Source organism: Mustela lutreola, chromosome 2 (assembly GCF_030435805.1).
Source record: "Mustela lutreola isolate mMusLut2 chromosome 2, mMusLut2.pri, whole genome shotgun sequence".
NCBI lineage: Eukaryota > Metazoa > Chordata > Mammalia > Carnivora > Mustelidae > Mustela > Mustela lutreola.
This window is the reverse complement of record NC_081291.1, coordinates 116,576,892-116,590,761: the sequence shown is the minus strand read 5'-3', so window position 1 is coordinate 116,590,761 and position 13,870 is coordinate 116,576,892. Positions and strand designations below refer to the sequence as shown.

Sequence of the window (13,870 nt, the reverse complement as noted above, 5' to 3'; positions counted from 1 at the left end):
GAAACACTGACATCCATTGTGTGTGAATGCAGCCTTACTGATCAAATATTTTACTTTTTTATCCCCATGATCTTTTGTCTCAAGTTTTCCCCCTTTTCATAAAATGTTCTCATTTGAACTTCCTGGAACTGAATTCTCCAGAACAGAACACATTTGGAATCCAAGGAATTCCTGCCCTGCTTTGCAGTACAGTGTGCTGTTTTGTTTTTCCACTAAGCCAGAAACCAAAATAGGACTGCATACTGTCCTCCACCACCTCCATCCCAAACACACAAGATTGATGTTACTTACTGACCACCATATTCTTTCCTATCCAGCCTGGACACAGCCTCAGAACCTCTCCCAACAGAGCACTGGGAACAACCACCACCACCTGACTGGAATTGGTGTGTAAGGGGAGATCTGTTTTGGCATCCCAATCCTAAACTCATAATTAATTCTCTCAAGGTGGTTTGGTATCTTGAGTTAGCCCTGAAGGGAGAGTGACAGGATCACACCAGTGTCCTCCTTCTGGAGCCTACCTTGTGGAGGAAGGAAAAAAGTGGCAGGAAAAAAGCCACTTGCTTCCACCCACTGCCCTTTTGGACAATTCCAGTTGAAGAATTTCCAAACACTGATGAATGGAATTCAAAAGTGTCTCTTCATTTATATCATTTCATTGTGTTCAATAAGCATGTTCCTCCCTCCCCTTCTATGAACAAAGTTAGTATGTTAAGTCCCAGTTATTTGCTTCTTTGTTAGGCTCCATGAGGCTAATGTACCAAAACAATGTGATACTCTTTTTAAGACTTTGACTTGTACTGTCAGTATGAATTTAGTGCCTTTCCAGGCAGCAAGATTTTTCTTCTTCGCTGATTTCATAGAATAAACACCCTTGTATACCCCTACCACTAATGTTACCAACCTCATAGACTAGCACGTAAGAATTACATTAGTCTGATCGTTTGCATGGTACAGCCAATACTGCAAGCACCTAGTCAAACTGGAATGAACAAGGTTGCCAAGTGGAAGACCCTTCTGGAAACTGGAACACTTCTCAGGGACAAATGGCAGAAGAGGGGAACTCTCAAAGCACTGCTTTGAGAAACAGGGTTACCTCAAAGGAGTTGGGGTGAGGCTTTTAACTGTCACATGATGAGGGTATCGTGGCAGGATTTCACAGAGACAGGCCCCCACGTGGATGCAAGGCTGCTGTAAGGAAACTTCCAGCAGAATGCCAGGCTTACTCTCTGGAGCCACTTCACAGCACTCGGGAACACCGGCTCCTGGCTCCAGGCTGCTGCCCAGTGACCTGGCAGAAGAGATCCTCCAGTGGTTCTCCACAGAGACCGCCCCCAGTCAGAACGTACAAGCTCTTAGGAAGATGTCCCTCAGGGACCGTATTACCCAGGTGGCTCTCCACTTCTCCTCAGATTCTGGAAGTCGGAAGACCCACTTGGATTCTTGATTGCAATAATTGGAGTTCCTATCAATTTGGAGCAAATTCTTTTCTGTGCCTAAGTCTCAAAATGAGCTTCCTCATGTCTCCTCTGGGTCTCCAGCCCCATCAGTTCCCCACTTCCTGTGGTTTCTGATGCCAGCTCCATCTGTACTGAGCGATTGTACGGTGAGGGGCAATAAGAACAATGAGCGAAGCAAACCAATGCATGGAATTAAAAAGTGTGCTTCACTCTTTCCTGGTCCTGTCTTTTCCTAAGGTGCTGTGTGTGTCCTGAAAGCTGCCTTCACATCAAGGCACTTGTCAGAGCTTTAGGGAAGGGAGGACTCGACAGGCAGGGTATCCTGCAGCCAGGAAAGCCAGGTGTGGAGAAGCTGGTTTCTGTGGCTCTGTTGTTTCAGACACACCCATAGAAGAAAGGAAACCATTGTTTTCTTTGCTCATAGTCTCTCCTTGATTGTTCTGTCAGTCTGGACAAGAGCTTCCTGCCTTCCCACAGCTTCCCTGCTGCCGTACATCTTGTAGTTCCTCCTATGTTATTGTGACCTCACTATAAAGTGGGTGTAGAGAAGAAACAGAGGAAAACAAAAATCTGGTGTCCAAAGAGTCATTGTGGTAAGATGCCTCCTGAGAGCAGAAAGCTAAAACACCATTTTGGGTTATCCACTTTTCAGCCAATCCTGATTCCCACTGGCAAGGGGAATGGAAAGTTAGCAACATGTCCAACACACACCACACAGAACATTTATATCCATTTATTTGGGATATTGCTTTACCTGTAAACTCACAACTGGTAAGGCACATTGTAGCAAAATCATGGGGGAAGAGAGAGACAAACACAAGGATCCTGTGAAGGGTGAAGGGCATGTACTTGCAATAGTGTAGAAAACACTGGTTTCCCTGTTCCCTCCCCCTCCTCCAGAACACACAAAGCCACAGATTTCACAAAGCCTTCTCCTCACCCCTACTCGTTACCAAGCTTTCTTTAAAGCAACACAACTTCAAAAATGAAGTCCTTGTGGTGTTTTTTAGGATTATACCATGTCCCAAAAGCAGTGCTTGGGAATTCATGCTTACCACTGAACAGGAGCCTTCTCAAGGATGCATGTACAACAGTGGCCCAGGTGAAAGCCTTGGCAAGACTGGCTGAGCCAGATCGAAACCCAGCAGCTGACACCCAAAGGCAACAGTTCCGTTGGTAAGAAATATGAGTTACTCCCGTAGGGTCCGTGATCCTAGAGAGCTGGTCAGTTCAGGTGCTGAGGTCTTTGTGCTCCTGGCAGTATGAACCCAGGCTGTGCCTGTTCAAGGTGCAAGAGGCAATGACAGCTACAGATCATTAAAATGTAACACAACAAAGTAATCTAAAACCAAGTTTTCCTCTTTGGATTAAAAGATCAAAATATTCCTCAGTTATTCTCAACAAATGACAACACGAAAAAAATACAGAGGGCACAATGGCTGATAGCTGAGTGTACTGAATCCATTCTCCTAGCAGGAGGATGGAGAAAGGATTCACACACAGAAAGGCCAGATTAGAAAATGTACTGATAGTCATTTGGTTTAAGTGAGCCAAGGATGCTGCCCCATTCAGACAGGGAAGAATTTCTCCAGAACATACCGTAACATAGAGTTTGCTGCATTCATATTTAATAATCTATTTGCAATCAGCTTAATTATCAGAACATGCAACTAAGAGGTCTGACATATACGGTAACGTCAGCGCATCTGGACACGAAGAGCATCACGGAGACCGCTGTGCATTTGAGCTGTGCGAGCAAGTTCTGTGTGGTACATCAGCTTGTTTCCCTTGTTTTATGGAAGAGGTAGGTCATCACCAAAAAAGTAACACAGAATACTCTTCAAGAGACTAACAAGATAAAGGGTAATGTCATCATTTACACCAAGAACACCCACTAGGGACTTAACCAGAGAACACCTGTCACAACTGGCTGGAAAAGAAGTGCTCCGGACGAAGACAATCAGCATCTTCTCCTAAGGCAGCTCAGGGCTTGGCAAGAGGCAAATACAACAGACCACGCTGAGTTCCTTGTTATTCAATAGAACATAAACAGGATTTTCTAGAAGGCCATCCGTTTCACAGAGTGTCCTGCTAGGCCGATACAATTCCCCTTCTAGAGCACAGAAAGTCTTTTATGAAAACACTGCACAGAGATGAACAGTGTCCAAGTCACCTGTTGAGGGTAACTAAGAACAGTGAGGGGCTGCAGAGGACCACACCATTACACAAAGGAACAACAGAGTCCAGGGACGTGGCAAACAAAAAACCTAGATCACGTGTCCTTTCTACTAGTTAGATGATTGGCATTGCTTATTTCATTCAAATGCAGGTCCTTCTGACTAAATTTTTTAATGAGGGTTCCAGGAACTAAGGCCACCAGGGCAATGGCCAAGAGCTTGAAGACTGTTTGCCAGGAGAAAAGAGCATCCAGGGAGGTAAGAGTAGACAGGATGGAGCCTGTCTGCACACAGATAAAATTGTACGGGACCAAACCTGGAAGAAAGGGGAAGAGCCGGTTACCAGGGGCAGCAAAACGAAAACCAATAACCTTCAGAAATGTCCCCAGGAATTCACACCCGTGACTCCAGATCTTTTTTGCCCAACTCCTGACCCTAAGCACATTAGTTCTTTCCCTTCTTCACCCCTTCCCCCCGCTTTCCTCACGTCCTAAAAACTGCCTTAACAAAAAGACTTGAAATGATTTACAAAAAATGCATACACTACAACAGAATAAAAATATTTTTAACAGGAAACCCAAAATAAATGAAGACTAAAATCAGGAGATACGGTTAGTATAAAAAAGCGTAAGGTTCACCGGTGTAACTGGGTTCTGAGCACTCAACAGCCTAAGTAATGAGAGGCACCAGCTTTATGAGAGTTATAAAATGCATAAGATAAAAACAAGTTTCTCAGAAATAGCACTACTTTTGCATTCTCTACTGTCTCTATGCGATCATCAATTCCACTGGACCCCAGAAGTCTGACTGGTGGCCAGCCAGGCTGGTTGTGTAGCAACCCCCTGGGGAAGCGGTAAAAACACATCCTTGCCCCCGGCCCCACCCCACAATTCTGGTTACCTGCTCCTGGAGTAAATCCCAGGAACCTGCATCCTAACAGCTTCTCCTGACCTCCACTCCTGAGACTAACTGGTTTGGGACTCCCTGATAAGCCATTCCTCCCCTACTGTTAGACGATGCATCCAGGTCACAGAGCACTCAAGGTCACACAACTTGTCGGAGAGGGGACTGGAACACTGGTCTCCAGAGTTTTTCCAAGCCTCCTGCCACCTAGGTAATTACAGGCTGCTGAGGAACCAAGGCACTTTGTCTGAAAGCTGCTATGACCAGAAGGAGCTGTGGTCGATCTTGCTTCGATTTAAGACCTCAGTTTCTCTCTCAAGCGTTCCCTATTAATAGCAGCTGCTCAACCACAGATTTGTTATGTTCGACCTAGAAGCCCTGAGTCATCAGTCAATCTCTCCATGCTCTAAAGCAGGTTTAAGAGAGGCAATCCTTGGGCGCCTGGGTGGCTCAGTGGGTTGGGCCGCTGCCTTCGGCTCAGGTCATGATCTCAGGGTCCTGGGATCGAGACCCGCATCGGGCTCTCTGCTCAGCAGGGAGCCTGCTTCCCTCTCTCTCTCTCTGCCTGCCTCTCCATCTGCTTGTGATTTCTCTCTGTCAAATAAATAAAATCTTTTTAAAAAAAAAAAAAAAAGAGAGAGAGGCAATCCTTGTCTTTGGCTTAAAGAGGCTGGTTTACTTCCAGTTTGGAGAAAACCACAGTTTTCTGTAGGCTATTAGCATGTTACCACACTGATGAAGGGGATCTAAGGCCCAGACTTTGAGAATACACCACTCTTGTCCCTGGCCAAGTGGCCCATGGAGGGTGAGTCACTTGCTGAAGGTCAGACAATTGTTAAAAGGCAAAAAGGAAATTTACTAGTACCGGCTCTTCTCAAAGCAGCTCTGAATCAAAACCGGGGCCAGGGCCAGAGACTTAGTCGTTTGCTCTGCTCCTCTCTCAGCCTCTGCCCTTTTCTCACCCACATCCCTCACTCCAGCTCTGCTCTCCTGCCAGCACTTCCTGAGACCTTGCCAAGGCCCAAGTCACTGGTTTTCCACAGGTGATGCTTTGAACCCCAGTGCCTACCTAGCCTCGTGTTGGCCCCACAACATGCGCTAAATACCCTGGTGGAATGAACAATCCTTACTTTTCCCAAAGTATTCTTTTTTTTTTTTTTTTTTAAGATTTTATTTATTTATTTGACAGAGAACACAAGCAGGCAGACAGGCAGGCAGAGAGAGAGAGAGAGAGAGAGAAGCAGGCTCTGCACTGAGCAAAGAGCCCGATGCGGGGCTCGATCCCAGGACCCTGGAATCATGACCTGGGCTGAAGGCAGAGGCTTTAACCCGCTGAGCCACCCAGGCGCCCCTTCCCAAAGTATTCTTAAGGGTTTTCTGTTCACCCCTGAGCAGATCTGCAATCAGGATTAATTACTTGAGGTCACAAGGCCTGACACTGTTCTTCACAAACCTGGGCTCTCAGAGGTAGGCACGGGCCCACGTGGCTGGTAACCCAGAGCAGGCCCCCAGCATGGCAACACTAGGAATCAGACTCACCCCACCAGCTTCTTACCGATCAGAACAGAGAAGAAGAAATGCACAATCGGGATGTTCAGAATTGGAGCTGAGAGGTTCAAGAACCAGTTTGGCGTCATGGGGAAAAGTCTCAGAAACAGTAAGAAAAAAAACAGGCTGTTTCTATTCTCCTCCACCTGTAGACAAAAAAGACAAGACCATTAAGAAGCAGAAAGAATCTCCAGATACTGAAAATCTGAGAGCACCCAGCACTGCTCCAGATACTTCACATATTCTGGGGTTTTTTTTTTAAGCTTTTATTTATTTATTTGACACACAGAGAGAGATCACAAGTAGGCAGAGAGGCAGGCAGAGAGAGGAGGGAGGAAGCAAGCTCCCTGCTGAGCAGAGCCCGATGTGGGACTAAGATCCCAGGACCCAGAGATCATGACCTGAGCAGAGGGCAGAGGCTTAACCCACTGAGCAACCCAGGCGCCCCTACTTCACATATACTGTTCCTGACTCTCCAACAACCCTCCAGAGCAGAGACTTCTTTCCTCATTTTTTTTAAATTAAGATTTTATTTATTCTATTTGACAGAAAGAGAACACAAGACGGGGAGTGGCAGAGAGAGAGACAGAGAGAAGCAGACTACCCGCTGAGCAGGGAGCCTGACCTGGGGCTGAATCCCAGGACCCTGAGATCAGGACCCAAGCTGAAGGAAGACACAACTGACTGAGCCACCCAGGTGCCCCTGTTTTCCTCATTTTTAAAATGGAAGTACCTGAGGCTCGGAGAAGTCAGGAACATGCTCAAAGTCACAGAGTGGGTAATGATGAACCTGGAGTTTGACCTCAGGTCTGTGCCTCATGAACATACTGAAAGGAACCCCTAAGAGCTCCAAAGCAGGTCAGAGGGGCACAGTGGAAAATTCCTGCCTGCAAACCCCTCAAGGCCCTGAGGGGACCTTCACCAGGGGCCCAGCACTCAGTCGCAGCCCCTCCCCTTACCTTCCTCTGCAGCAGGGACACTTTATCAGGGAAGTAGGAGACCACTAGCTGTTTGCCAAAGACACTGGAGAGCAGGTAGCAGCACGTGGCGCCCACTGACGTCAACACACAGCACAGCAGAAGCCCCAGCCATGGTCCGAACAAAGCACCTGCTAAAATGTTCTGTGAAAATAGGAAAAACACCTCAGCCGTTAGAACATCTGGTGGCTACCAGCTACCTTGTACTGGAACCCCAGGCTCCCTCCTCTTCCAGTGATTTTCCCAACCGAAACCCAACTCCCATTCTGTAGTGGTGAATGAAAAGTGATGACAGGGTTGGGAACTGCACCCCTGGCCTTGGTCTCTTCACCTTCCCAACAGGGATGAGGATGAACACTTCAGAAGGCAGGAGAACATTCTCTGGGACAACATGTGTATACAGACCCCCCCCATCCCCCGCCTGCTGTGTGGGCTGTAGGAGGTCCTATAATCACTAGTGCTCCAAGAAGGAAGAAATGCAACTCACACATTATTGTTACCATTTCAGATGCATGTAAACCATGAATTTTCCTTCAGGAAGACCACCCAGGCTATATGAAACATCCTCTTTCTTTGCTTTTTGTTGGAATTACATCTGTGTGGCAGAGAATGCTGGGGGTTCCATGTTGACTAGAGCACTAGCTGACACTCAAAAAAGTCTTAGATTAAGGAAAATGAAAAGTGAACGAATACATCCTAAATACAGTTTAGCTGGTAGATGTCACCCTGCCAAACATGGGATCCAAGAGAGAAAGTAAAAGGGGAACTTCCAAGTAAGAAGGTGGGGGTCTGACATGAAAAGGTCCCCAATATCACTCGGCATCAGGGAAATACAAATCAAAACCACAGTGAGATCCCACCTCACACCACTCAGAATGGCTAAAATTAACAAGTCCGGAAATGAAAGATGTTGGCGAGGATATGGGGAAAGGGGAACCCTCCTACGCTGTTGGTGGGAATGCAAGCTGGGGCAGCCATTCTGGAAAACGGTATGGAGGTTCCTCAAAATGTTGAAAATAGAGCTACCCTATGACCCAGCAATCGCACTACTGGGTATTTACCCTAAAGAAACAAATGTAGTGATCCAAAGGGGCACGTGCACTCGAATGTTTACAGCAGCAATGTCCACAATAGCCAAACTATGGAAGGAACCTAGATGTCCATCAACAGACGAATGGATAAAGATGTGGTGTATATGTGTATATATATGTATATATATGATGGAATATATATATATAATATGTGGTGTATATGTGTATATATATATATATATATATGATGGAATACTATGAAGCCATCAAAAAACTGAAATCTTGCCATATACAATGATGTGGATGGACCTAGAGGGTACTGCGCTGAGTGAAATAGGTCAATCAGAGAAAGACAATGAACATATGACCTCTCTGATATGAGGAATTTGAAAGGCAGGGCGGGAGTCTTGGGGGGTTAGGAGGGGGAAAAAATTAAACAAGATGGGACGGGGGAGGGAGACAAACCATAAGAGACTCTTAATCTCAATAAACAAAGTGAGGGCTGCTGGAGGGGTCGGGGGGGTGGGAGGGACAGGGTGGCTGGGTAATGGACACTGGGGAGCGTATGTGCTTTGGTGAGTGCTGTGAAATGTGTAAGACTGATGATTCACAGACCTGTACCCCTGAAGCAAATAAGAAATTATATGTTAATTAAAGAAAAAAAAAAAAAAAGAAGGTGGGGGTCTGATGAGCACTACTACACGTGATGGGCTGAACTACATGTCTTATGCCACCCTTACTATGACCCTGTGTCATATGCCATCCTACGCCACTCTCCAGGGGGAGGTTAAGTATCACACCCAAGCTCACACTAGGCAGAGACAGGATCACTCCCAGGTAGCATCTGACTCTGCCCTGAAGAGGGATCAGCTCAAGAGAGGCAGAGAAGGCATCTGGCTGGCTCAGTCGGTACAGCCTCTGACTCTTGATCTCAGGGTTGTAAGTTCAAGCCCCATGTTGGGCATGGAGCATGCTTAAAAAAAAAAAAAGAAGAAGAAGAAGAGGGAAGGCAGCTCCAGGAGCACCCCCAAGCAGTCAGTCCCTGACCTCAAGCACCACACACCTCCCTGTCTCTCTTGACATGGATACGTTGGCTTTTCTTCCCATTTCCCACAAAGAGAGGGCTTACAGGCATCCAGCCCGAATCTGGTCATTTGGTCATGCAACATACGCTGAGGGCCACTGTGTGCCAGGCACTGTCACTGACCCAGCTACTCTCATACAGTTTCATTTAGTCCTCCACACAATGTAGTGTGTAGGAGGGGCCCCATTCTCCAGGCAAGGAAACAAGGCTGGAGAAGTTGAAGGGGTTCCCCGTGGCTATGCAGCTGAGACTCAAACCCACTCAAGCCCTAAAATAGACACACATTTATATGAAACAGCTGAAAATGCTGCAGGGAGGGCAGGAAGGTTCTTCTGCAGAACCTCAAGTGACAACAGAAGAGAAGCAGCCTGCAGCAAGAGTGCGTGCTGGGGGCCCAGGACCGTGGCTCCACAGGCAGTGGTGGGGGGCGGGGTTGGGGGATGCCTGGGACGTCAGAAGGGCTTATCCTTCCCACAATGGGGAGGTTTCCCCAGCCCCTCCAGCCTCACATCATCATCAACAACATGCATCTGTTCATCAAACATTTGTGAAGGCGCTTCCCTAAGCCGCGCAAAGGAACACCAAGCCAAGAATCAGGAATGGGCCTGGTTTTCAAAGAGCCCAAAGTTGAAAGGAGGACACAGATTTTCAAAAAGTAACAGAAAACAGCGCTGAAATGCAAACCGTTATGGAAGCCCTGCGGAGGAACAGCTGACCCAGCCCGGACTGTGCGAGTCTCTCTGGGACAGCACACAGCCTGTCCAGGTAGCCCTTGGAGCCAGGCAGACATGGGTTCAGACCCCAGCCCCAACCCTCCTCACTTTGTCACCTCGGACAGTCACTTCCCAGTGCACTGCTTCCTTATCTATAAAATGTGATAATGGTGCCCACACGCGAAGGCTGCTAGGAGAGTTAAATAAGGTCAGCAAAGCAACTAGAACAGTGTTTGACCCAGGGGAGGCTGTCAGCACATGGCTGCCAGTCTTCCTCGGGACTGTGCGATTGGCAGCCTAAGGGCCCCTCTGCAAAGACAGAAAGTGGTTTCCCAGCGGGCACAGAAGAAGGGCAGGGCACTGACCAGGAAGCTGGAGCCAGGGATGGCAAAGCCCTGCTTGTAGAGGTAGGCGCTGCAGAACAGCAGGAACACGTAGGTCTGGTGCTCCTTCCGGTATTCTCGAAGGACCTCGGAGAGCTCCCGCAGCTCTGCCAGGTCTGAGGGGAACCACAGTGACCTAGGGATTTGGAAAGTGCACGGAAACATGAGTCCAGATCAATATACTACCTCAGAAAGTCACTTGTGTCTTCATTCCAAAGCAGGTTTATGATGTGCCCATCATCTAGTTTGCTGGGAACACAGACATAGTGGGAGCCCAGGGTGACAGGTAAAGGGACACCACACAGCAGAGGGAGGCAGAAGGGCCCTAGTTTGGGACTCAAGACCTGGGTTAACATCTCAACTTTGCTGCTATCCAGCAGTGGGATCTCCAGCTAGTCCCTGGGCCTCAGTTCTCTTATAGGAAAAATGAGTGGTAAGTGTCCTTTCGCTCTCAGACTTTATGATCTATTCTTAAACGGATTCACTTTTAGGCAAGAACTAAATGTCCTAAATTGCTTTCCATTCGTGGAATGCCCCCTCCCCCACAAGCTTCACTCCAAGGACAACTGAAACTTCACAGTGCTCCCCAGTTACTAGGTAAAATGTTGTTTTTTCAGTCACTAACACACCAATTAAAGATTCTCTAGGAAGGTGTATCTCTTCTGTACCATAAACATAAGCTCCATGATAACAGGTCAGGCTTGAAACCAACCCTGCCTTTTCACCCCTCTCTTTACGTGGCCCTAAGTGCATTCTGAACCCTGTACAAGGGTTACAGTGTAAAGGCCACCTTGCCTCTGACATCAGAGTAGCCCCAGAATCCATGAACGATCAATTACGAGCAAACCCTTACACTTGTCATCAGAATGTTTCTCTTAGTATGTCTGACACCCACAGGAGAGCCTTCTCCGCCAGAGCAAAAGAATACTGTAACTGAAAAGTTATCCTCATATTCAAGTATCAGTAACTTCCTTGGCAACGCAAGGCTGGGTCAGGCACACTTCCATGAACAGAGTGCAACATTCCTGGGGAAATCAGCCCCGCGGTGCCGCCTCCTGGCCCACCCAGGCGGTCATGAGAAGGCGAAAAGTAGAGCCAGCCAGGAAGACGGGCGGACCTGATCATTAATTCGTGAGTAATTTAAAGCTGTCCATGCAACACTTGTGAAGACCGAATGCCTGCAAGTCCCACTGCAAGTCCCAAGGACAGAGCGGACGACGTGAGATGGGGAGGGGAGGACGAAGCCGGGAGGCTGACAGCCGCCACGGAGAGCGGGCTGCGGGTCCACACCCGAGCGAGGGGCGGGTCAGGGCCGGGCCCGGGAAGGCGACGGGCACCGGGCTCCCGCGACGACGCCGACGCGCCCACAGAGGGGCGGGTACGGGCGCCGCCGGGAGAAGACGCCGCGTCTCCCCCAGCAAATCACCGCCCTGGGAGCAAAGCCACGGATCGCGCGCCCGAACCGCACACCGCGCAGCCCGCGCCTTCAGCCGGCGCTCCCAGTCCCATCCACCCCGCCCGCCCGACACCGGACGGACGCGGCTGGGACCCCAGACCCCGACCCCCAGTCCGCAACCGGCCCCCCGCCCCCGACTCCTCCGCTCCCGGAACCGAACCTCCCACCCCCCCGGACCCCCTCCTCGGACCCCCTCCTCGGACCTGGCTCCCTTCCTCTGACCCGATCCGCGGCCCCCGCCACGCACCTGTCTGCGGTGTCCTCGCCGGAACCCAGGGGCCGCCCGCGGGGCAGTCGCGTCGACAGCAAGTACAGGGCGAAGGTGCAGCCGACGAAGACCAGCAGGAGGCCGAGCAGGGGGCGCATCTCGGCGCCCGCTCCCGGACTCGCCGACCCGCGGAAGAACCCGCAGGCAGCTCCGGGTCTGGGCTGAGCGCGTCCTGCGCCTGCGGAGCGCATTCGCAGACGGACCGGGGCGGGGTCCGCACCAAGCCCCGCCCCCGAAGCCAGGCCCCGCCCCCAGCGCGGTCTCCGCGGGCTGAGCCTGCCTGTTGAGATTCCAGCGGAAACAGGTCTTCAGCACTCTCAGGGGAGCTTACCCTCTTTCCGTCCGCGCATCTTTTCCCCATATTACCTTTGTCTCTTTCTCTGCTTATTTGCAGGCTCTTTGCCAGGCGCTGGGGGAGCCGGGGTGATTCAGGAGCCCTGCCTACAGCGAGCTTGCAGTCTAGTGCTGGAGACATTCTTGTCTTGTAGCACCCCCAGCCAAAAGCAGATACAGCCAGTGCTCCAGTCCAGTGCGGTGCGGCGGTCATAGTGACCACAGAAATAATGAAAATTACTTTTTATTGAGCGCTTACTATATGCCCAGTATCCCTAATCCTCACAACAATCCTGCAAGGTTGGTATTTTTGTTTTTATTTAGCGGATGAAAAATCTGAGTCTCAGGTTAAGTGACATCCCCACCCCTTAGCCCGCTCCCGCCCCTACCGCCCCAAAGACAGCCCTGATTAGTGTTGTTGAGGACCATCTGAGCTACGGCGCCTCAGGCGCTTTGCTGGTCTCTGATGGCTCTGGCGGTGGAGTCAGCTATTTTGTTAACAGTTCTGGTAAAAATTTATGGTAGTGACTTCTGGGTCTGCTGTGCCAGCTCCAGGCCATGAACCTATGATTCTCAAGTATCACTTAAATTGATCTTTGGAATATCCCGCAGGAAGGTGGCAGGCAGTCTTGGCTGTGGCCACAGTTTTGTTTTTGTTTGTTTGTTTTCAGATCTTATTTGTTTCTTTGAGAAAGAGAAAAGGGGGGAAGGGCAGAGAGAGATGCAGACTCAGACCGAGCAGAAAGCCTGACATGGGGCTCGATCCCAGCACCTTAGGATCATCACCTGAGCTGAAGGCAGACCCTTAATGGACTGAGCCACCCAGGTGCCCCATGGCAGTAACTTTCTATTATTGATAAGGCTCTTGACATTCTTGACTGAGGTTTTGGGTAGCAGCTATAATCATTTAAGAATAATAAGAGGGATTGTTAGGTATCTTCGGAAACATGCATCACTAAGGCCTCCAACTATTAAGGTACTCATAAGCCCAAGGCCGGTGATCATATCTACAAATGAAAATGTACCCGTCTGGTGGGCAGAGGACTCTAGACGTTAAAGGAGACAGAGTTGGGGTTAGAATCCAAGTCAGCAAGCGCCTGGGTGGCTTAGTCATTAAGCGTCTGCCATTGTCTCAGATCATGATCCCACAGTCCTGGGATCAAGGCCCTCATTGGGCTCCCTGCTCATCGGGAGTCTGCTTCTCCCTCACCCACTCCCCCTGCTTGTGTTCCCTCTCTAGCTGTCTCACACTCTGTCAAATAAATTAAAAAAAAAAAAAGAAAGAAAGAAAGAAAGAAAAAGAAAAAAGAAGTGAATCTAGAATCCAAGTCAGTCTGGGTATAAAACTAGTGGTCCCACACTGCATGGCTTCATGGAGGAGACAGGGTTTGAGTTTCCCTTAAAGGTGAACAGGATTTCCACAGCAGAGAAAGGAGGCAGAGGGTGAGCCGTGGGCCCAGGCACGGCGCCGGAGTCCAATTTTGTGAAGCCTAAGCTATATGAGAAATGAGAAGTCGGAGACAAACTGGAAAGCCCT

General features: G+C 49.2%; 1 protein-coding gene across 1 annotated transcript; it reads right to left on the bottom strand.

Annotated features, from left to right (window-relative positions):
• Positions 1–2,177: 2,177 nt before the first annotated feature.
• TMEM41A (transmembrane protein 41A) lies at positions 2,178–12,252 on the bottom strand. Its single transcript, XM_059163241.1, has 5 exons — positions 11,980–12,252; positions 10,259–10,412; positions 7,048–7,209; positions 6,096–6,234; positions 2,178–3,953 (listed from the first exon to the last, which is right to left on the bottom strand). The coding sequence occupies exons 1-5, from the start codon at positions 12,189–12,191 to the stop codon at positions 3,733–3,735; spliced, it is 888 nt and encodes a 295-aa protein (XP_059019224.1). The 5' UTR covers positions 12,192–12,252; the 3' UTR covers positions 2,178–3,732.
• Positions 12,253–13,870: the final 1,618 nt, after the last annotated feature.

What these genes read in the sequence shown, in the direction of transcription:
- TMEM41A (XM_059163241.1), bottom strand. Translation starts at nt 12,191, where the DNA reads ATGCGCTCCGCAGGCGCAGGACGCGCTCAGCCCAGACCCGGAGCTGCC. An exon ending in TCCCTGGCTCCAGCTTCCTG is followed by an intron (nt 7,210 to 10,258) that starts GTCAGTGCCCTG and finishes CTATTTTCACAG; the next exon opens with AACATTTTAGCAGGTGCTTT. An exon ending in CTTCTTCTCTGTTCTGATCG is followed by an intron (nt 3,954 to 6,095) that starts GTAAGAAGCTGG and finishes CCTTTCTTCCAG; the next exon opens with GTTTGGTCCCGTACAATTTT.